General features: G+C 36.5%; 1 protein-coding gene across 1 annotated transcript in view; it reads right to left on the bottom strand.

Annotated features, from left to right (window-relative positions):
- PAM (peptidylglycine alpha-amidating monooxygenase) overlaps nucleotides 1–22,006 on the bottom strand; it is a 289,670-nt gene that overhangs the window by 99,162 nt on the left and 168,502 nt on the right. Inside the window, exons 5-6 of the mRNA XM_019664013.1 lie at nucleotides 21,446–21,503; nucleotides 8,787–8,874 (exon numbers count right to left, since the gene is read on the bottom strand). Coding sequence (XP_019519558.1) covers nucleotides 8,787–8,874; nucleotides 21,446–21,503 — 146 coding nt within the window. The remainder of the gene's footprint in view (nucleotides 1–8,786; nucleotides 8,875–21,445; nucleotides 21,504–22,006) is intronic.

Raw genomic sequence — 22,006 nt, 5'->3', positions numbered from 1 at the left:
TGTCACACTTCCTTCTATCTAAATATGTGAGACTGATTTATAGGCAGAGAACGATATTATATAAAGACGAGCTTTGATGACTACTTTCATATCTGAACTGAGATGCAATTTGCATATGCAATTCTAAAATCAAATTCTACATAAAATAAGTTCTTCTGACGTATCCACAAAGAGACAATGATCTTATATTTAATTCTCTTATCAGGTCTGGTAAAAGAAGAGCTTCCAAAGCAAACTTTGGTTTGATTTTTTTTTTAATCCTGTTTTATGATTTTTTAAAGAATGTATTCAACTCAAGACTGAGAAAAGAATGACTCACTGGAGGCAAGTGGGACATCGAAACTCATCCTAACACTTAATGAGTGAGAGGACTAAGTGAAAAGGAAAAACAAGAGGCCAGGAGAAATGGATCCTGTAACGGATCACACAAGAGAGTGGCGAAGGGCATTGGGATAAAATCCCTGCTCCTTTTCATTTTCAGATTTCCATTTCCCATTTTAAACAAAAACGGCATTGCATTTTCTCCACATAAAATGACCCACAGGATAAAGCTGTTTATCACAGGATATCGCATATTTTGGCTTTCCAAAAAGGGACCTATAAAAATAGGAGTTTTACTATCTTTATGAATAAGAAGTCTTAAGGCTAGGAAGCACTGTAACCCTTGATCAGTGGTGTAATTTCAGGCAGCATCGACCAGGTTCCTAATTCTTACAGCAGCTTCTCCTCAAGGCTCCTCCAGATTAAGCCAATTAATTGTGAAAAGATTCACACAGCTCCCTTGCGGTTTCTCAGGATTCATTTCAAAACTGATGAGAATTAACACTTGAAAATAAACCTATTCTGGACTCTTGAACCTTTGCTGTAGAACTCTTTCACCTCGAATCCATGGGGAAGCCATTCAGATGGCATGAATATTTTCAGAGTAGGCCAAGAACTGAAAAGTGCTAGCCTGTCATTTGGAATTATCCAAATAAAGCATGACTGACTGTTAAAAGTACTCTCCGGTTGTATCTGCTAAGGGCTATTTAAAATCCAAGGTTACTCAGGGAAGACCAGAACCGATAACTCGTTTCTCCTTTTGGCTAAAAACACATTTTTTTTAAAAAAATAATAAAATTGTCAGGCCCTCACGGTAAGTCTAATATGGCCTTCAATTCCAATGTTAATGCATTAAGTATCTAAGAGAACCATAGGGAAATTAATCCAACGTTAGAACGTTTCTTTAAGAAACACAACATAAAATCAATGGTATCTGTGGAATGTCCTCACCTTTCAAAATTGCCTTCAGTGAGTCAGGTATTCAAATTTCATTAACTGCTCTATAAACCCATAGGACATATTTCCCAATTCAGACAAATCCTATGTGAATTGCAATGCAATGGGTATGCGTTAACATAGTAACTAGGCGGATACACACTAGGAATGCTAAACAAGAACAGTGGTTAAAAAGCACCAGCCTGAAAAACAGTGCTACCATATCTATACCTCACCCCTACATGAGATTAGAGAGGCAATAAAGTCCATAAAAGCAGAGGGTGTGTCTGTTTTGTCCATACCAAACTCTCAGTGCCTAATAAAATGCTTGGCACATAGTGGATGGTTAATATTTTATTAACAAATGAATACAGATAATAGGTACCATTTATTAAGTACGTCCATGTGCCAGGCACTTGCCAAGCACAATATTTACATCCCCCCACTATTCATGATAGCCTCATTAGGCAAGGTTAATGTCCCCATTTTACAGATTAGGAAACAGCCCAATACAGGTTACATAATTGAATGATGTTTATTACAACTATCAGGTAGTAGAGCTCAGGTGGGACCCAAAGATGCTCTGATTTCAAAGTTGTGGTTCTACATTAATGTTAGAGTACTGTTGCTATAATATTGCTTTCATGTTCAACATAAATACTAGTCTTGTGAGGAAAAAATAATGTTCAAAATTATGTAATGTTTGTTTCTGTTGAAACTGTCAAAAATGTTACAACCATGACATTCTATTTTACTAAAGTTGCCGCTAATCTACTAGGAATTGACCAGTTACTAAGGAACGCCTATCAACACCTCTAATCCAGGCACCTAAAATTAGCCGAGAAACATGACCACTAGTGACTAGAAATTAGAACAAGATGCCAAGTGTATTTTAATGAAGATCCTTTATACTATCCTGATAGGCAATATAATATGAACCTATTATAATATTAAAATAGAATAAGGAAATCAATACAATTAATTTTAGCCTAGCAAAAATTTATGTGTAAACTCTGCTAGTGCACTCAAAGACACATTTTACAGTGCTTAGAACAGGGAAAACGGTAGATTTTGTCATTATTATTTATACTGACAAGGATGTTATATGTATGTTTAATTTCAGGAGACTGTTAAGGCAGAAACAAAGAGGGGACTGCAGGAGACACACTGTGAATCTCACTGTACAGTCTACAGATGGCAGGTAGCTAGGACATGGAGAGGGTGCATAAGGGCAGCATATGCAGATACCATTCTCAACCAAAGGATCCTTATCACCATGACGGAAGCTTTAGTAACATGACCCTAAAAAAAATAGTCATTTAAATGAGTAACCAAGCAGGGTGACTCACAGACAGGCATATACACAGAGGTATGTAGATATGTATATATAAATATGTATAGCTTTATGTATTTATGTATATGTTTTAGCTATTTTCTCTCTCCGCTCGTCAGCATCTGTAACCCTGTGGAGACAGTGGCAGTGAAAAAGACACAGCAGGTGGTTAATAAATAGGAGCAGTTGAAAGGGATTTAAAGCTAAAGCTTCAGAGGATGGTAAAGTACTACTGCTTTAGCTAGAGAATGATTCCAAGGTTAGAACAGTTGGAAATAGCCTCATTTAACCAGCTGGAATTCTTCGTTTCAAAAAAGATCAAGCAACCCGCAGAAGCCATTTCTGACGTGTGAAGAGGAGTTGGTCATAGCGTCATTAGAAATAGCTTTCAAAGCAAACATTAACTGCTAAGGCTACACATAATTTTAGCTCTACATAGAAGAGCATGCCAAATTACACAGCAGGATACATAAGAAGCCCATTCAGTTTAATCACCGAATATTGTGAACACACAATCTTTTAGTCATAAACTGCTTTAAGCCCGAAGTCGTGTGCTCAGCAGAATAAAGGTGCACAAACCTATGCAGTCTCACATCACGAAGACAGTGCTTCATGATTACCCCAAATGCCAAAACAATTTATATGAACACAATTATGATTTTAAAATCCTGAAAGTCTCTGTAGCTAACCACTCATTGTTTTTTTTTTTAAAGTGATCATTAGAGTAAAAAAAAAAGTACAGAAACTATTCACAGAATAGTTAAGGGCAATATTTCAATTTCTAAGAGTTCCTAAAATTTACCACTTTTTAGTGGAGAGCAGTAATAAAATGTTTATATCTAAATGATCCAGTTTTCACCACCTCATTTCCCTTTGAGACCCTAAAAAGCCCAAAAGAGCATCTCACTTAGGGCACCTATTCAGTTGACAAATCTGGGGAACTTAGAATGCTATGCTTTGAATTAAGTATGAAAGCACAAATACAACCCAACAAATCATGTTAGTGCTATGCTTGCACCAATCTTAGTGCTATTACTCTCTGTTGGTCCCTAGATGTTTATATTTCCTTTAAACGCCTGGGAAAGAAGGTTATGAGGGTTCCATCTGACAAGTACTGCTGTCTTCTTTACATAGGCCATCAGAGCTGCTACTTTCCCATCAGTTAGTCCTTATGGGCATCCTCCGGAGATATGTTAATTCAGAATGGAGCACCAGGCCTGCTCTAACTATAAAGGGACCACCCTACAGTATATTAAAAGGTTCACATCAACGTATGCAATTTAAATGCACATGTATATAATTAACTAGACACATTACCAGTGTAAGCTGCTAATTTGGAATGAGACACAAAAGACTGGAATATGTGCAGAGGAAAAAAACTAAAATTAAAATGGCTACATAATGAAAACTGCTTCATGCTGTGTCTACTATTTTCATGTAAACTTAATGCAACTGTAAATATATTTTAATGAACAGTAGAATGAGGCAATTACAAAGAGCAGAGGAGGGCAGCGCAACAGTGAAACCGTATCACAATAGCTCTTTTCCTCATATTAAAAGTGCCGCCTAAAGACGGGAGGAATTTTAACTTCATAATGTCACAGGAAAAATGCTTTGTTTATTAGAGAGGCAGACCTATTTACCAATTTGCAGGGAGTGAAACTTGAGCACTCAAGTGAAAACGGGGAAATCCTAGCTAACCAACAAAAAAAAGAGGATATCCGAGCTTGACGTTTTTGGTGTTAAAATATCCCATTAGTCTTTTCTATCTTCTCTAAAACAGCTTTGTATTCCCATAAAGATTTCCTGAAAGCGTGAATGCATTCTTGATATGCTTAAGCATCAAAAACCATTATAGGTATCATAACCAAAAATATATATATGAAAGTTTGGAAATCTTCATTTAAGTACTGTCTGTCTCCTAGCGAAAAGAATACATTTGCATGTGTAAAATGAGTGTGATGAATTCCATGACTTCAACATTTTAGAAAAATAATGCAAGGCTTTTGACACTGATAGATTTTTGTTATTAGTATTATAATTCAGGTGGAATGATAAGAGGGTAAGTAGCTGGGAGATATCCGTTGTCTCCAGGGCTGAGCCTGTGTGCCCTTGGGGGTAGGGAGCAGAAGACGTTTTTGTGAAGCGATGGAAAAGTTCAGCCCATGAAATATCCTGTGAGCTCTAATTCTTTAAAGATGCATGGATTTTGCTAAATATCAGGGGATAAAAGTTTATTCCATTTTTAAATAGAAAGTAAGGCTGGATTACAGAAGTCAGAGGAACTAGAACAGTTTTACTTAATGCATATGTCCCAGTTTTCATATTGAACAGATAATATGTTATCTGATCAATATGGGATATATATATGTTTTTTAATATTTACTTGTATATATTTATATTTCTACTTTTAAATGTTAGATGATCACTTTGGGCTTAGTTAAAAGAAGATGACTATCCCAGACAAGAAAAAGCTAAAGGAGTTCATCACTATGAAACCAGTATTACAAGAAATGTTAAAGGTGCTTCTTTAAGCAGCAGAAGAAAAAAAACATCAAAAATATGAGTAATAAAATGGTAATAACTACAAATCTATCAGCAATTACTTTAAATGTAAATAGATTAAATGCTCCAATCAAAAGACAGGGTGGCTGAATGGATAAGAAAACAAGACCTTTACATATGCTGCCTACAGGAGACTCACTTCAGGTCAAAAGACACACGCAGACTGAATGTAAAGGAATGAAAAAAGATATTTCATGAAAATGTAAACAACAAAAAAAGCTGGGGTAGTAATACTTACACCAGTCAAATAGACTTTAAAGCAAAGACTATAACAAGAGACAAAGAAGGACCCAGTAATTCCACCTCTGGGTATTTAAGCAAAGAAACCCAAAACACTAATTCGACAAGACATATGCTTCCATTTGTTCACTGCAGCATCATTTACAGTAGTCAAGATATGGAAGCAACTTAAGTGTTCATCAATAGATGAATGATTAAAGAAGAGGTACATATATACAATGGAATATTACTAATCCATAAAAAAAGAATGAAATCTTGCCTATGAAACAACATGGATGGACCTAAAGGGTATTATGCTAAGTGAAATAAGTCAGACAGAGAAAGACAAATACCATATGATTTCACTTATATGTGGAATCTAAAAACCAAAATAAACGAACAAGCAAAACAGAAACAAACTCATAAAGAGAACATTTTGATAGTGGCCAGATGGAAGGGAGTAGGAGGGGGGATGGTGAACAAGGGGAAGGGATTAAGAAGTACAAATTGGTAGTTATATAAAAATCATGGAGATGTAAAGTATAGCATAGGGACTATAGTCAATAATATTGTAATAACCATGTATGATGTCAGATGGGTACTAGACTTATCGGAGTGATCACGTCATAATTTATATAAATGTCCAATCACTATTTGGTACTGATACTAACAGAATATTGTATGTCAACTGTAATTGAAAAATAAAACACATCATTAAAAAAAGAGAAGATGAATAACAGCATCAATTACTGTCCTTGTTTTATGGTTATAAAGTAAATTATAATAAAGCTATAGATTAAGCAGGAATATGGGCTGCCAGGCAGATTTTAAAAATCTATTTAAAATGACATGGGTATAATGTCATTAAAAATTCTAATTACTCAATAATGCAACTGAATTGCTAAATGCAGGAGGATACCTGCTTGAGGTGATGCAACCAGTGCGCACACCTCCAACTCCTAATCATGATGCCTTTCCAATCTGACTCAGCATTTGCATGCAACTAGTATTTATAGAACTATGGCATTTCAGGGCATAGAGGGGTTCTACATATGTCTAGTGAGATCCCTTGATAAAATGAAGAAACCCAGGCCAGCCCATATGGGCTAGGTAACATACCCAGGGACTCCAGCTAGTTAGTTCACTACTCTTTCACTCTATTATGTTGCCTTGTAAGTAATAATTTTAGCAGAATAATATGTGTAACAATTACTTTACTCAACATTGCTGATTTTGCTTTCATTTACATTTTTCTTTGAATTCTTTTTCCCCAACAGAAAAGTCCTTTCCCCAACATTTTACAGTATACTAAAGAATATTAATAGTATACTAAAAAGAATATTAATAAATAGTTTTAAAGAGCCAAAATAATGTGTTAGCTCTGACATTCCTTTAACATGAGAACACTGAGCTAGGCTTAGTTCATTTTATATAATTTTTCTTAACAATTACAACCATAAAATTTAAGTGATGTGTTATTTTTTCACTCATTCTCTTCGTCCAAAATGAAGCTAAAGCAGGTTTTCAAAGTTCACATCCCTTCTAGTCATTTTTGCTCATTTTAATCCAAAGGAAAATTTTGCTAATTTCAAAAGAAACATTTTTAAAACATAAAAACCAAAAGATGTGATTTGCTGAATTAGATTCAGAAAAGCTGTCAGAGAATAATCTTTTAATCTCAAAATTTTATTTACAAAAATTTACTGAAGAGCAAAAACTGGAATGTTGATATCAAAGGGTATTACTGATTTGCTGACTCCATTTTTTTAATTAGTTTCATGTGTAAAAAACAATGTAATAGTTAGACATTTATACCCCTCACAAAGTGATAACCCCCTTCCCCCAATCTACTGCCCCTCTGACATTGTATATATCTATTACAATTCCATTGACTCTAGTCCTTATGCTATACTCCATATCCTGTGACAATATATATATTAAATTATAGTTGACGTACAATATTATTCAGCTTCAGGTGTACACTGCAGTGGTTAGGGATCCACACCATCCATGAAGTAGTCTCTCTAATAAGACATGTGCCCATCTGACACCCTATAAAATCTTTACAGCATTATTGATTATATTCACTAAACTGTCTTTCACATCCCCGTGTCAGCAGTGTAGTTACCAATTCCAATTTGTGCTTTCTAATCCCCTCCCCTTTTCCCTCATCCCCACTCCCCTCCCATCTGACAAACATTAGTTTTTCCTCTATATTTTCTGATCCCATTTTTATATAAACTCAGTCATGTGAGTTGGGTTCCTATGTGATGGTGCACCTTGCATCAAATAACTTAAGCTTATTAACAAATGCTTTGATAGTTCTTGGTCCATGGAGATTTCTACTAATTGCCCTGTGCTTTTAACAGTTCCAAATACATTTTACAATTGTTTATTATAAAAATGACTAGAATGCAGTTGCTGCATGCCTCGCATCAGCCTAATAAATATTAGGATGCAGAGATAGGTCTATCAGTCTACTTGATTACGCAGAAACGGGACCACAAAACAGATTCTGGCTCTTGGTGCAAAATATGAGGCTTAAAAAGCACAGCTATTTTCAAGTTCACTGATTTTCATGAACACCAAAAAACAAAATGAAAGGGACTATCTCAAGCCACAATTATGCTATAATCTTCTGGTGGTAGAAAACATATCTATTTATCTTGGAACTTCCCACAACATCTGCTGCAGTTCTGGCATATAACAAGCATTTAATAGATGTTTATTGATTGTTCATGACTTGATATTAAGACTCACTACAGTGATTAAAATAAATTCTAAAACTGCAACGGTTACTTGATAAATGGGACACAGTGTGGTGAAATGGAAATAACTTTGGGTTTGGAACCAGACAACCTAGGGTTCAATCCTGGTCTGACACTAACCAGCTGTGTCACCTTGAGTAGGTGACGGAATCTCTGAGCTTCAGGCTCCTTGTGTATTAAGTTGGGGTAGTAATAATACCTGCTTTGCAGAGACATTAGGATAAAATGCACTGGTGCATACAGATCACCTAGCATGGTGTCTGGGATAAAAGAGTGCTCAGTGAACACAGCCATGGTGCTCTTTGGGTTGGATCATGAACTTAAACATCAGAGTATCCATTATCCAAATGTTTTGTCTGTCTTTACAAGCTGTGTGCACCTTAACACACTACCTATGACAATAGACATATATATTTTTTAAGTCAGTATCAAAGACTAATGGATGTGCTCCAAAGCAGACTAAATAACAATGATAATCAAAACATGATAACCATTTGATGCAAAAGAACAATGCTCTTTTCTGAAAAAGAAATATTCTGTCTATTTGTTAATCAGTTGTAAACTCCTTGCACAGATACACTCTGTACTTATAAAAACATACGTTTTCTACACCCCCTTTGTACTATGGGCCCATTGTCCCTTACCAGTAGCTTCCAGTGGACGAAGGCATATTGCATCCAAAAAGTAACATATGATGGACAGTATCCATGCTGGCACGAGGCTGGAAGTCAACTGATAAGAGAAAATAACACATGAATGTGAATACGAGTTCTGGTTCTGCGCGCAAATGTCACAAGAGATCGCATTATTCAACAGTGTGAATAGCTGTATAACAAAGATGTTTTGATGCTCTTAGGATCGAATGCCCTGGTTATATAAATGGTCTTATTCCTGAAGATGAGAATGATTTGATACTTTAATTTAGTAGGATAGTAAACTATTATGTAACAAAAAGAGAAAATAATAATTAGTAGGCTGAAACTACACATATACCCACATACGCTTTTTTAATGGAAGAACCCCTTTTAAAGTGATGAGAGCATTACATATGGATGTAAAAATGAAAGTTCCAGCCTATGTATTCACAACGCATTTCCTTCCAGGTTTCAGTAGTGAGCTGAGAACCATAAAACACTGCACAGCACTGCACTGAAACAGAGGTCACAGTGAGGGTCAAAACGTGAGCAAAAGAATCCATAACACAAAGTTATTACCATCTTAAAATAACAGTAGTCAGTAGGATGTGATCTGGAGAAAAAATTTACTGGAAAAGTGGGAAATGTGTCTTCAAAAACATAAAAAGTGTATCTTTACTTTCCTGCATGAGCACTATGCCCTTGTTAAAGGGATACTGACACACAGTGTCATTTCTCTTTGCTCCTGTTAATATTGGTTGAAAGACATTAAAATAGACAAAAATCAGTTCAGAGCTAAAACAAAGGAAGAAATCAAATATAAGTATACTATAATATATGGCTGATATTGAGCCTAAGTCCCTTTCCTGGTTTGGGTTTGGCTCATCCCCTTTTGTCTACATTCAACATGCTGTCCTAAGGGCCAGTATACAAGTTACCTTTACACATAAAAAGTGCTGAATAGCCTCAAATGATCTTAAGTCTCAAGTGTGTGTAAAACTTCATCTTTTAGCTCTGTTTGTCTGATAAAATTCATAAAGCATCATTTATTGCTAAAATATGTATCTGAGACATGAGTTTTTATACAATAAAAAATGTTCTACGTCAAATTATAGCATCATGACTTGCAAAGTGTGGTGATCACAAAACACAGGGCATCTACTATGAGAGATCTCATCTCACAACTTTCAGGGAAAATAAAAAGCCTTTCATTTACTGCCCTGAAAATGAGAATTTAGAGCCTAAAAAGTCACATCTGGAGATTTTCATGCCACCATTTAAAAAACTAACAGGGAATGGCTGGAAAACGGACTTGAAGTAACCTGGGGCTTTGTTTTCTATTACGAAAGAACACGGTAAGCCTAGGAGATTGAAGAAGATACTTGAAAGGAAAAAATCAATCGGAAGTTACAACAGTTCACAAGTCATAGAAAATAATATTGTTACCAAGCCTTAGTCTGTTAGCAAGAAAAAGAGAAGGAAGAAGAGGGATTCTATCTCCACAGACTCACTCTCAGGTTGAGTGCAGGAGTTCCTTCCTCCCTTCCCGAATCCTCGCAGGGGATCAGTCATGCCAGAAGGAAAATTGAAAATGCCTCATATGGGAGTATCTGGACTTTATTTTTCTGATTCACTTAAAATTTATTTTGGTATGTGATACAATTTGTTATCTTATATTCATTTTTGTCAAGTGACTTATAGCACTCTATGGACATCTATAATTTTTGGTCTGACTGTATCGACCTCCCCCCACCCCCGCTTTGTTTTTAATACTCGTATCTCTCTGCAAATCCATAAGGGGTTTGTCAAACGAGAGGCTGACTCCTCTGCTTTTGCAGAACATATGTAGATGATTATATGGTTCTCATCTCCTGTAGATTCTATTATGGGTGAATTATAGTAATAGATTTCCTAAATTGAATCATTCTGGGAATATTTGTATTGAACCAACATGGCCAAGTGCATTTTATCAAGAACTCAATTCATCAAGATGTATGTACACCTATGTGTACTGCAGCATTATTTACAATAGCCAAGACATGGAAACAGCCTAAGCATCCATTGACAGATGACTGGATAAAGAAGATGTGGTGTACACACACACACACACACACACACACACACACACACACACACACACACACACACCACATATAATGAAATACTACTCAGCCATAAAAGTGATGAAATATTGCCATTGCAACATGGATAGATCTTGAGAGTATTATGCTTAGTGAAATAAGTCAGATAGAAAAGAACAAAAACTGCATGATTTCACTTACATATGGAATATAAAATAAAAAATAACAAACAAACTAACAAAACAAACTCATAGATATAGACAACAGAATGGTGGTTACCAGGGGGGAAGGGGCAGATTTAGGCAAAGTGAGTAAAGAGGGTCCAACAGTGGTAATGGAAGAAGACTATAGACTTTGGGTGGGGAGTACGCAACAGAGTACACAGGTATCAAATTACAATGTTGTACACCCAGAAATTATATATGTTAGTAACCAATGTTACCCTAATAAATTTAACTTAAAAAAACCTGTTGGATGCAAAAGAATGTGAGTTTGAGGTGTTATCTAAAAATCTAGGTGAAAATACCCAGCATAATATTGGAATTATGTGACTCTTATTCAAGAAAGAGGTCAGAGAATTACATATTTGGGAATCACTCAAAAATTGAAACCTGGATCCAGAAGGGTAGACAACAGCACCAAAGGTGAAAGTAAGAACCACAGAGGAAGCTCAGGACAAGTTTTAGAGAAAGCCTTGAGCCGTCAAGATCTGTGCAGGAGACCCCAACAGTGTCTTTTTAGTATTAATGCACTGTGTGCACTGCTATAAAACAAGGCAAACAACATTTTAGAAAATGGGTGGGTTATCATTAAATTTATAAAATAAAATCTTAGTAAGCCAAAGACTCAGGTAAGGACAGAGAGGAGACCTGTTGAGAGAGGAATAAATCTTGAGGACAACAACATATGACCTCTGTGGCTTTTCATTTGGAAGGAAAGCTAAATGCATTGCCTGGGTCCCTGCTTATACAAAATTGTCTTTTGTACAGGGAAAAATTATTCCCAGTATAACTTCTCTAGCCATTGTCTGAATTTTTTTTTCTCCTTTAGACATACTATTTTAAGAGCCACTTATTTGTTCCACAGTGAACTCTTACTAGACACGTGTTTTAGTTTCTAAAATGAGAAATGCAGGGGTTCAGAGCAAGCCCTCCCTTCCACCAAGGTGTGCCTCTGATACGTGGATTATTTTGAGCTAAAGGCAACCAAGAGCCTGCAGGCTCAAGAGAAACTTCCGCTCTATCCCCTTAACTATCTAGAAGAATTTAAATTAGGATCCTGGCCCATGATAAGAGTTGAAACCAAAAGTGACTTTTTACCTAGCTATATGGCAGGGCATATAATTACTGAACATTTGCTCTCCCTACAATGACCTCCTGAAGCCCCAAGGTGTATTACTTCATCCCTAGTTCAGAATGTCTTATATACCTCAAGTTCCCTTTCTGTTTCTGACTCTCTCATGTATGTAGGGCCTCTGACTCTCTTGTGGATGGGGGTTCTCATTTATATGTATGCAGTTAAATTTGGTTATTTTCTCTTGTCAATCAGTTTGATTGTTAGGCCAGCCGAAAGAACCTTGAGGGTAGAGCAAAGTTTCTTCCACCCCCACAGAAACAAATTAATATCTTTAAGTGGTAGTAAAGGAAAGTTCCTCTCACAAAAACTTACTCTCACTGACTCACACATTCCTTCGGAAACTCAAGACCTAATTTAAATGTTAAGTAAATTATTGGTACAGACTGAAAACAAGCAACTAACCAACTTTTTCATATCTTAAAGAAAGAGGATACTGAAGTATTTACATTATTACAGCTCAAAGTACAACTTATTGAAAGTTGAAATGAAAAATACCTCCAGCAAAAAAGAATGTCCTATCAAAATGTAAATCTAAAACAAACAGTCGTGGCCATTAAATAAAGTAGGACTTGGACAATTCCACTGAAGGGCTTGCTACCAGCTGTGGGGAGGGGCCAACTGGGAAAAGGCTGGCTGGTGGGGTCATTTTCTGGATTTGCTCCATTCCTACATATTATGCCTGGCTGTGCAAAACAAGACCCCACCCCTAATAAATAAGAAAGAGGTTCACTGAGCACAAGAAGTACATATGAGTAGGTTCGAGATTTCAACACTACACAAAACAGAATATGGAAACATATTTTGAAATCACATCTTAACAAAAAATCCTCCCTGCTTTCTATGTCTTCCACAATATACGAAGTAAAGGATCTCCGGGGAAGAGAGCTAGAGGATAATAATAAAAACAACTACATTTAAGTGTGTGATTCTGACAGGCTGAATAAATACAGGCAGCCTTGGGATAGTGACACACAGCAAACAACACAGCCTTGTGAACATGCAAGGGAATGTTATAACTGATAAGATTAAAAGTGCCACCGCCTCTTCTAACTCAATAACAAGATGACAGTTGCTTAAGTGGAAATGGTACTTCAGTCTCAGCAGATGTTAACAGTTCAGGTTGCCTGATGTATCAGAACAGGGCAAAATTTGTAGGCAAGTAAGTGTGAGTAAGTCCTGCGACCTAAATACTTCTGAAGGACTGAGATTCCACAAACAGTGACTCATGCATATTAATTAAAGAAAGTATGATGACACTGAAAGTGCATAGGTCGAAGGATTTCTCAAAGGATAATGCCATCTGAAATGAAAGACCTGAAAGTATGTGTATGGGCAACATATTGAGCAAAGAGACAACTAGGCCTACTTTCTGGAGTTCTAAGCAAAATTTGTTCTAACTGCAGGAGGTTGTTGGCAATTTATGGCCTCTTTTAGTTAACATCATCAGACTACTATCAGGGCCATAAAATACACGATGATTGTGACCTAAGAAAGAATTTCATTTAGCACTTGGCTTTTTCTGTATTTTTCCTTTCCAAGCAGATATCTAGGTCTGCATGTCAAATTTTGATGTATCTGCCAGACCCAGGATGTAGAAAAACTTAGAAGAACTCACACAGCCAAGGAGAGGAACAAATGATTAGGGAGATATCCATGTACATATAACCAACCCTAAATTACCACTGGAAATGGGAGGAACACTTTTTTTGGCTAATGGTATGCAGTAGAGAAATACTATAGACTATGGATAAGTAACCTATTGAATAAAAAAAGAACTGATTTGCAAATGCAAGTTTGGATCTCCAGAATTGTTGCCTGTATATATTATTAGAGATAATTACTGTTAACTTTCTTTTTTCCTCCCCGTGGAATCATATTATACACAATCAACAGTTTATTTTGTACACTGTGGATATTTTTACATGTTACTAAACAATTTTTCTCAATTCTACTTTTCACTTGGCTCTGCGCATTATTAGTATTGCTTATGGTGCTTGGTCAAAATACAGGTCACCAGGGTCAGTCCTGGACCACTCCTGCTCCTTTCCTCATCGATATCTCATTTACATTTCCAGAGGTCAAGTGTATCTTTGAAAAGTTTCCCTGGTGAATCACAGGTGACTCTGACTACAATCATCACTTTTAGCGGCTGAACATATTGTGTGATGGGAGCTTACTCAGAGTTCAGTAACCTCATCTTAGTGAACTTGGACCACATGGCTCTTTTAAAGGTGTAGGCCAAATAGTCAAAACAAGGTTTCTTTTCAAATGAATGTGTAGGAGCAGTTTCTGAAGGTCAAAATTAGTTGAGCCTTTAGGATTGTTTTAGTAAAAGAGATCACTGGACCTCTGCATGACATCATGCAGTTGGGGCTGTATCAGCTAAAATTGTTTGAGTGCTGAGGTCTGAAGCAGGAGTACATGGAGTCTCTGGTGATTATGTTCACGTCTGTGACAGAGACAGTATTCCAATATTGCTAGAGCTTTCAAGCCATGTTAAATACTGAGAGAATAGAGAGGTGTTAGGTTCAAGAAACAATAATGTACAAGAGTTGTCATGATTAAAAAAGATAAATTACAGGGCCTCCAAACCTTAATATCACCCTCATAAACATTTCCTTATTTCCGAAAAATAAAGATTATACTTCAAAAACCATTCACGGGAACTAAAGATAATGCTTTAAATTGTAATTTAAGTGTAGGAGATGACCAACTCTAATGTTCATAGTCTTGAAGGTGAGCCAAAAGGTTCAGAAAAATGTAAAGCTCCCAGCCGTACAGTCCATTTGGCAAAGTGTTTGAAAAATCCACAGCAACGGCATATTATATCATCTTCTGCCAGCTTCCTGCACAACTGTAAAGCAATTCAACACTAAAATAAAGACCTTCTGCTTGAACATTTTTAATCAGGATGTTCAAGTGGAGAAATTGCCGTTAATTCTCACTAGCATGGACAATGATGTGCAATTCAAAAAGGACCCTTAAAGCGGTTTACAAGGACTCAAAGCTGCCGTTGCCACATTAACCAAGAAATAAGACACCTGAGCAGGCCTATAAACTGAACACAAATTAAAAATGGAATAATCATTATGTCTGAATAAAGGAATTTCAGCACAAAAAATAATTAAACTAGATGACATCCCTTTTAAAACAGCTTTTTGGTATATGCCGGAACCAACTAAATAATCAATAAATATACTTTGTCAGCCAGGCTTTGCAAGATAAAATAGCATAAGCTTCATTGGGCCCCGTTTTTTGAATTGCCGCTCCTGTAATAGTCCCTTACTGATTTCCTCCAGAATGAATCCATATCCTCCTTCTTGCCTTTTCAGGTCCTGCAAAACACTGCACCCGTCTCCTAGTCTACCACGTCTCCAACGTGACAACCCCCAGCCTCCGCTCTGCACTCTGAGCAGGCAGCCCTCCTCACTCAATAGCCAGAACCACTAACGTTTATTAAGGGCTTACCCTGTGCCAGGATCATTGACTTCTCACCACGACCCTGTGAGTTTGGTCCTTTTCCCATCACACAGATGAGCCTGAAGAAAGGGGCCAAGTAACTTGTCCACGGCCACGCAGCCAGCAGGCGGTGACTCTCACTTGCACCCAGTGTGCTCCTTCATTGTTCATACTATTGGATGCAGGGAGAGTCCCCTCCTCTCCGCACATCCAAATAGACCATCTTTCCAGATCCAGATCAAACCTTGCCTCTTTCTCATGGAATGTTCCCTGACTAGAAATATTCAGACGTATCTTCATAGACTTGGCCACAGAAGTCGCCCCTACTGAAATAGCTGAAATGGCTCCTTCAGTATGAGTGTCCAAATGCCACAAACCCCTCATCACTTAAGGACAGTTACACATCAATTCTGATTCAAATCTGGGCTTTCTGAATTGGCCATTTTACAGGGAGTGGGATAGTGGTGTCATTTTGACATTACTGCATTAAAACAACTATGTCAACATGTCAGTTATTATTTTTGTATAAATATATTTATTAAGATATAATTGACATATAACATTATATTAGCTTCAGGTGTACAACATAATGATTCGATATTTGCATATATTGTAAAGTGATCACCACAGTAAGTCTAGTTAACATCCATCAGTTACTTTTTGATAATCTCTAGATGTATCTAATTAAAAGACATCCCTAACTCTCAGCTTTATAAAATATAATAAAATGGTTCCTGCTCTTCTCCCTTTTTTGTTACCTGAGGAAACCCTGAGGTTTGTTGGGGGTCATGTTGGAAACATGGGTATTTGGGTTACCCAAGGATGGAGGACATTTAAGAAATACTCTGAGACAGGGTACATAGCAGTTTCTCCTTCATGATTATGGCCAAGCAAATTAGGTTCTAGCCACTCATCCGAGACCTCAGGTATAGTATATCTTATTTGTGCTATCTCAGATCTCTCCAAGTAGCTTTCACTAAGAAACCAGAACAACTTCCTAGGGTGCCTGCTGGAAGGTACCCACAGGTCATGTGGGAGGCAGGGACTACACTATTCATGTTGGAGAAAATCCTAGGTGAGAGAGAAGGGAAAGGATAAACAGTCACCTAATTGGAAGCAGAGGCAACAGAGCGATTACACGGGGATGGGGACTTACACATATGTATACATACGCATGCACACACACACACACACACACACACACACACTTCTATTTACTGCTATCAAAGTCATAAAATGTAGATATATGAGCAATATAACCCTGCCAGACCTTGATCTTTAATCATGCTATGTATAACAGTAACCCATAAACATGATCAAAATTCAGTTTTCTTGTAGTTTTTGAAGTATGCCAACATTATCTTAATATGTGTTTTGTTTAAGAAACATTTGGAAATATTTAAATCTAACTGTGCAATTCTGCAGTAGAAGGTATTCCACATCCAAGAAAACAAAAAGTAATGAATCATTAGATTAATTTTGTCTATGTTTAAATTCAGTGGCTTCTATCTCATTTGTATAGTGCAATTTGATAGATAGGGACCTGCCATCATTCACTAAGGAAAAGACACATTTATTTACTGGTCATCCATGTGAGGGAAAGCAAGTGGATGAAGATGACAGTTAAATTTCTTGGCTGAGTGGGCTCCTGTCAGGGCCAATTCCTCTGAGTGTCTGTAAAACACCTTTTAGACAGCATCACAGTTCAATGGTCAAATGCAGATTTTATCATACCTTCACCCATTCCAATTCTGTGATTTCATATTAAAACAATAAACAAAAGCAGTGCTCTAGGGAAAGCTATGATTTTGTTCAAAATATAAAAATTATACTTATCTCCATAACAGCATTTCCCCAACCACCTACTTTAATTCACATTTAACAATCCAATGCAGACAAATAAACAGAACAAACATGTTGTGTATGCTCATATGTAAATATGCCAGGCATATGCACATATAAATTCCCTCACAATTGTGGTGGTGTCTACTCAAAATTAAGACGTATGTTTATCAGTGTTACCTAATTAGTCACACAAGCATAAAGCCAAAATTATGAATTATTCAAATGCAATTTTGGCTTTTAAAACAATCAAGGAGCTTGTTTTAATCCTAATAAGCAATCTGAATTGTACTGTTGCCTTTTAAATTTTTTTCAGAAATTTGAGAGGCAAAAGGATAAGATCCTTTTTTTTCCCCATGTGCATTTAAAAAAATATTTTAATTTATTGGGGTGACATTAGTTAATAAGAGTATATAAGTTTCAAGTATAATTCTATAATACATCATCTGTACATTGCATTGTGTGTTCACCACCCAGAGTCATCTATCTTCCATCACCATATATTTGAACCCCTTTTCCCTCTTCTACCTCTCTTTCACCCTCCGTCCCCTTTGGTAACCACCACACTGTTGTCTGTGTCTATGAGTTTTTTGTTTTGTTTTTTTCATTTGTTACTTTCTGTTTTATATCCCACATATGAGTGAAATCATATGGTTCTTGTTTTTTTCCCATCTGACTTAGAGAAAGTCCTTTTCATAGGTTCTGACATTTGTATTCCTATCTTCTTGAATTCTGCCAGGCTGTGATTTCCTTGAATTTATACATACTTCACATCCCCCTTCCCTAGCCCAATAACTGACACACAGCAGAATTTTACAACTTCACTGAATTTATAAACAAGTGACTTTTCTTAAAAAACACTTATTCCCTTATAGTCAAACAAGAGTATCATTTAAGGCAAAAAATAAATTGGTTATTGTTCCATATGTTGCTTTAGAAAATGGCCAAACAGACAAAACACTTTTTTAGTGCTCATTCATGTATTAAGCAAGCAATTATTGAGTCCCTACCATATCCTGTGGCAAATATGCTGCTGGCATTCAAAAATGTTAAAGGTGGATAATGAAAGCAGAATCCATAAAATGATAAAAATGCCTCAAGAAAAGAATAAACAAAGCATTATGTGTCTTTACAACTCTTCATTTCCAACCATGTCTAATCGGTAAAAGTACCCTAAGACCTAGAATTTGGGACACCCCACAAAAAGGCTAAAGCTTCATTCATGGAAAAGCCTTGGTTACCACTGGCAAAACTTTCACTCTGGGAGTCCGGAAAAGCTATATGTATGATCAACCTCCCAACATACACCCTATACATCCAAGTCCTTTTTCTTCTGCAAATCCTTAAATCTTCATGAGCACTTATTTTATAAGGTAGTTTGAGGTGTATTACTTTTTGGCAAAATTGACCAGAGTGTTCCCAGTAGGGAGTGAAGGTAAGGGAATGAAAGAATAATTGTATTTGACGTGAGGGAGACAGAGATGTGCTATTGCTGTATTTCAGCTCCATCTATCCACTTGATAACTTCTTACATTTCTCCCCGGTACCACTGTCCCTACACTCAAATCTGTTATGATTTAAACGGTATACAAGTAAAACACATAGGGATCACAGAGCTAGTAAAAAGCTTGGGTATGTTCCTTAACCTCTCTGACCCTCTGTTTCTTCTTCGTTAAAATAGCTTAAATATGCTTAGCTTTCAGTAGTGTAGTGTCTGGCAGGCCCTTGGTAAACGATGGCTGGTGGTGGGCTGATTATATGAACATAGGTTGCATACAAACTATTGTCCTAAATCAAAGACACCAATGTTGTCTCTATTTCATTAACTATAAAATGGGACTACTTTCAGGGTTGTCCTAAGAATTCATGAGATAATACATGCAAAATTTCCCTTATTTAATCCCTCATGTAAATTATTTTGGGTACTTCTCTTTAGTTTTCAATTTTCTAGTTCTAACTTGCCTACACCTAAATTTCTGTGGTTGCTGGGTGATGTAAATAATGGTAACCACAAATTGCCTGGAGGTAAATACATTAAAGGACTCACACTGAGGATAAAATAAGCCTGGTTTGAATAGGTGACAAAAATCTTTAGTATTCATGCAACCCTCCCAGCAATAAAGAGAATACTGAAATTAGTTATTAATCTTATAAGATCCTTTAAGGACCTCAGAACTGGGAACAGTTTAATCTTAAAAGAGACTTGCCTAAGAAAATGCAGAAATGTTTAGTACCCTGGTTCTAATATAGCCCTTTATGTGTCTCCTGTGAATATTTTTCTTGACTGAATAGATTCACTTGTACTTTTCAATTTTAAATTATGTGAAAGTAAACACATTTATATTAGGAAAGCAATAACACATTCCAGGATATATATTTATAGTTCTTATCGTCACCAGCTCTGAAATCATACACTACCACCAACTCCAGAAACAAACCAGTAACCTATTAATGTGAAATGTGTAATGCTACTGTGAAGCATGACCATCATATTAATACCGATTTGTAGAATGGCCCTCTCTTTAAAGCAAGTGTGAAATAGGAGGAATCAAGACTATCTCTGAACTTGCATAAAGAAAACATAAAATTAGTAAAGAAAAAGCTACATTTCAATTCCTTTTTTTGAGTAAATATTATTTTCTCCTAGGTTGCCAAAAATGTGGATATGAAATTGAAGAGATCTTTACTGTTGACATTTTAATGATGAATTTCTAGTCTACATCAAATTTGGTTTACTCAATATACTACAATTAGTAAGTTAGATTATTTTTCTGTCTTTAAAGTTCAGGATCTGGGAGCACCATCCTTCCTAACCTTTTTCTTGGTTATGTTCAATTATTACACAAAATAACAGCAATCAGACAACGCTCAACTTCTCAGAGTCTGACTTTCATTTTCAGGAATTAACTATGGAGAAAATTTTGTTTAGAGATTGTTGTTAAGGTGTATTTTTTGTGATTACCACCAAAGTGTGTGTGGGAAAAAAAGGAAATGCACATTGCTCTGGCTTTACAGGTTTATAATGCATATCTTTGGGGGGAGCACCTCCGGAAAATTCATCCTCAGATGGCTCCAAGGCTATTGTACACATTGTACAATCCACATAATAGCTGTCTCAGACAGCCCACTTGAAGATTAGTTTCAAGGGACCAAAGTACAACTCTCATTACCATCACTTTCTCTCCAAAATCAAAATCAACATTTCAAACCAGAAAAGTGAAGCAGGGGGAAAAAACGAATCCATGAATAGTTTGCCAATCACACCTCTTCCCTAAACAGTTAAAAGTCTGTCATAAGGCAGGTTTAAATAGAAACAACCTAGATGACAACAGATGGTGCTGTGTCACTTTTCCTATCTGATTTAAAGTTTCAGTTAGGGAAGGGCCTGCCATTTAACAGTCCTCTTATTCTGTAATATAAGCAACAGGATCGACGACGTTCCTTCTGCCCTCCCTCCATCCCTCCTCCTCTTCTATCTCTCAATCTCTCCTCCCTTCCTTCCTATCCATCTACCTGTCTGACAGGTAAAATATTATATTCCCCAAAGTTGATTCTAAGTGCATTCGATTTATAGCAAGAACCAGCAAGTAAATAAACAGTCTGTTGAGTGGAGCGGAATTAAGCATCTAGCCACAGACAGAAAGCCAATACTGTACAAATGGGACCACATGGTATTGGCAGCATCAACATCTGCATGCAGCTCCTTAACTACTATTACTCATGAATCTCTCCAGGTACAGTTTGTAATCTTGTCTCTCGGTGGCTCTCTCTAGTCTGTTTCTGCATTAGACATGATAAATGCATTTCAGAAACTGACAGTAAAAGATTAATACGCTCATAACCATCAAAGAGAACCTTTCACTGACTTCAAAGAGCTGCCCTCCCTTCAACTGCCAACTACCACCCCCCAACCATCCAATTAATACTTACTCACGAAGGCTTCCTCATCCGTTGGCAAACGCATTGACATGCAGAAGTACGTATCAGACTATTAAAGAAAGAGAGATATAAAATTCAAATTAAACTGCTGCTAGTAAAGTAAAAATAGTAACTAATAAAAGAATGGGTTAGATGATGGAAAAAGAACTACGGGTCCAGTCAGATGAAGTTGCCGGCCATACAGTGGGTGCCAGGTGAATGCAAGGGGTTAACATCTAGAAATTAAGTACTCTATAAATGTTGGTTTAAGACGCTTTCATAAACGATTTCAAATCCGATTTTTAAAACCAATTATCATGAGTAATATTTCTAGTATGTCACTAGCAGGTTTTTAGTTAAGAGGCAACATTTTAGATGCTTATATAAAGAGTAAAACAATTTAATGTGTTTGATTTTAAAATGGTAGAAATTGGTTTTGACCATTTTTTGATCTGCATAATTAAGGGTTTAATTTCCTGAATTACTTTACAACTGCCCAAAATGTTAATTAGAGAAGTACAACGAATAAAAGTTGATCTTAAAACATAATACAATAGGGCCGGCTGAGTGGCG

The sequence above is a fragment of the Hipposideros armiger genome, unplaced genomic scaffold, assembly GCF_001890085.2.
Source record: "Hipposideros armiger isolate ML-2016 unplaced genomic scaffold, ASM189008v1 scaffold_414, whole genome shotgun sequence".
Lineage (NCBI taxonomy): Eukaryota > Metazoa > Chordata > Mammalia > Chiroptera > Hipposideridae > Hipposideros > Hipposideros armiger.
This window is presented reverse-complemented; position numbering and strand designations above follow the sequence as displayed.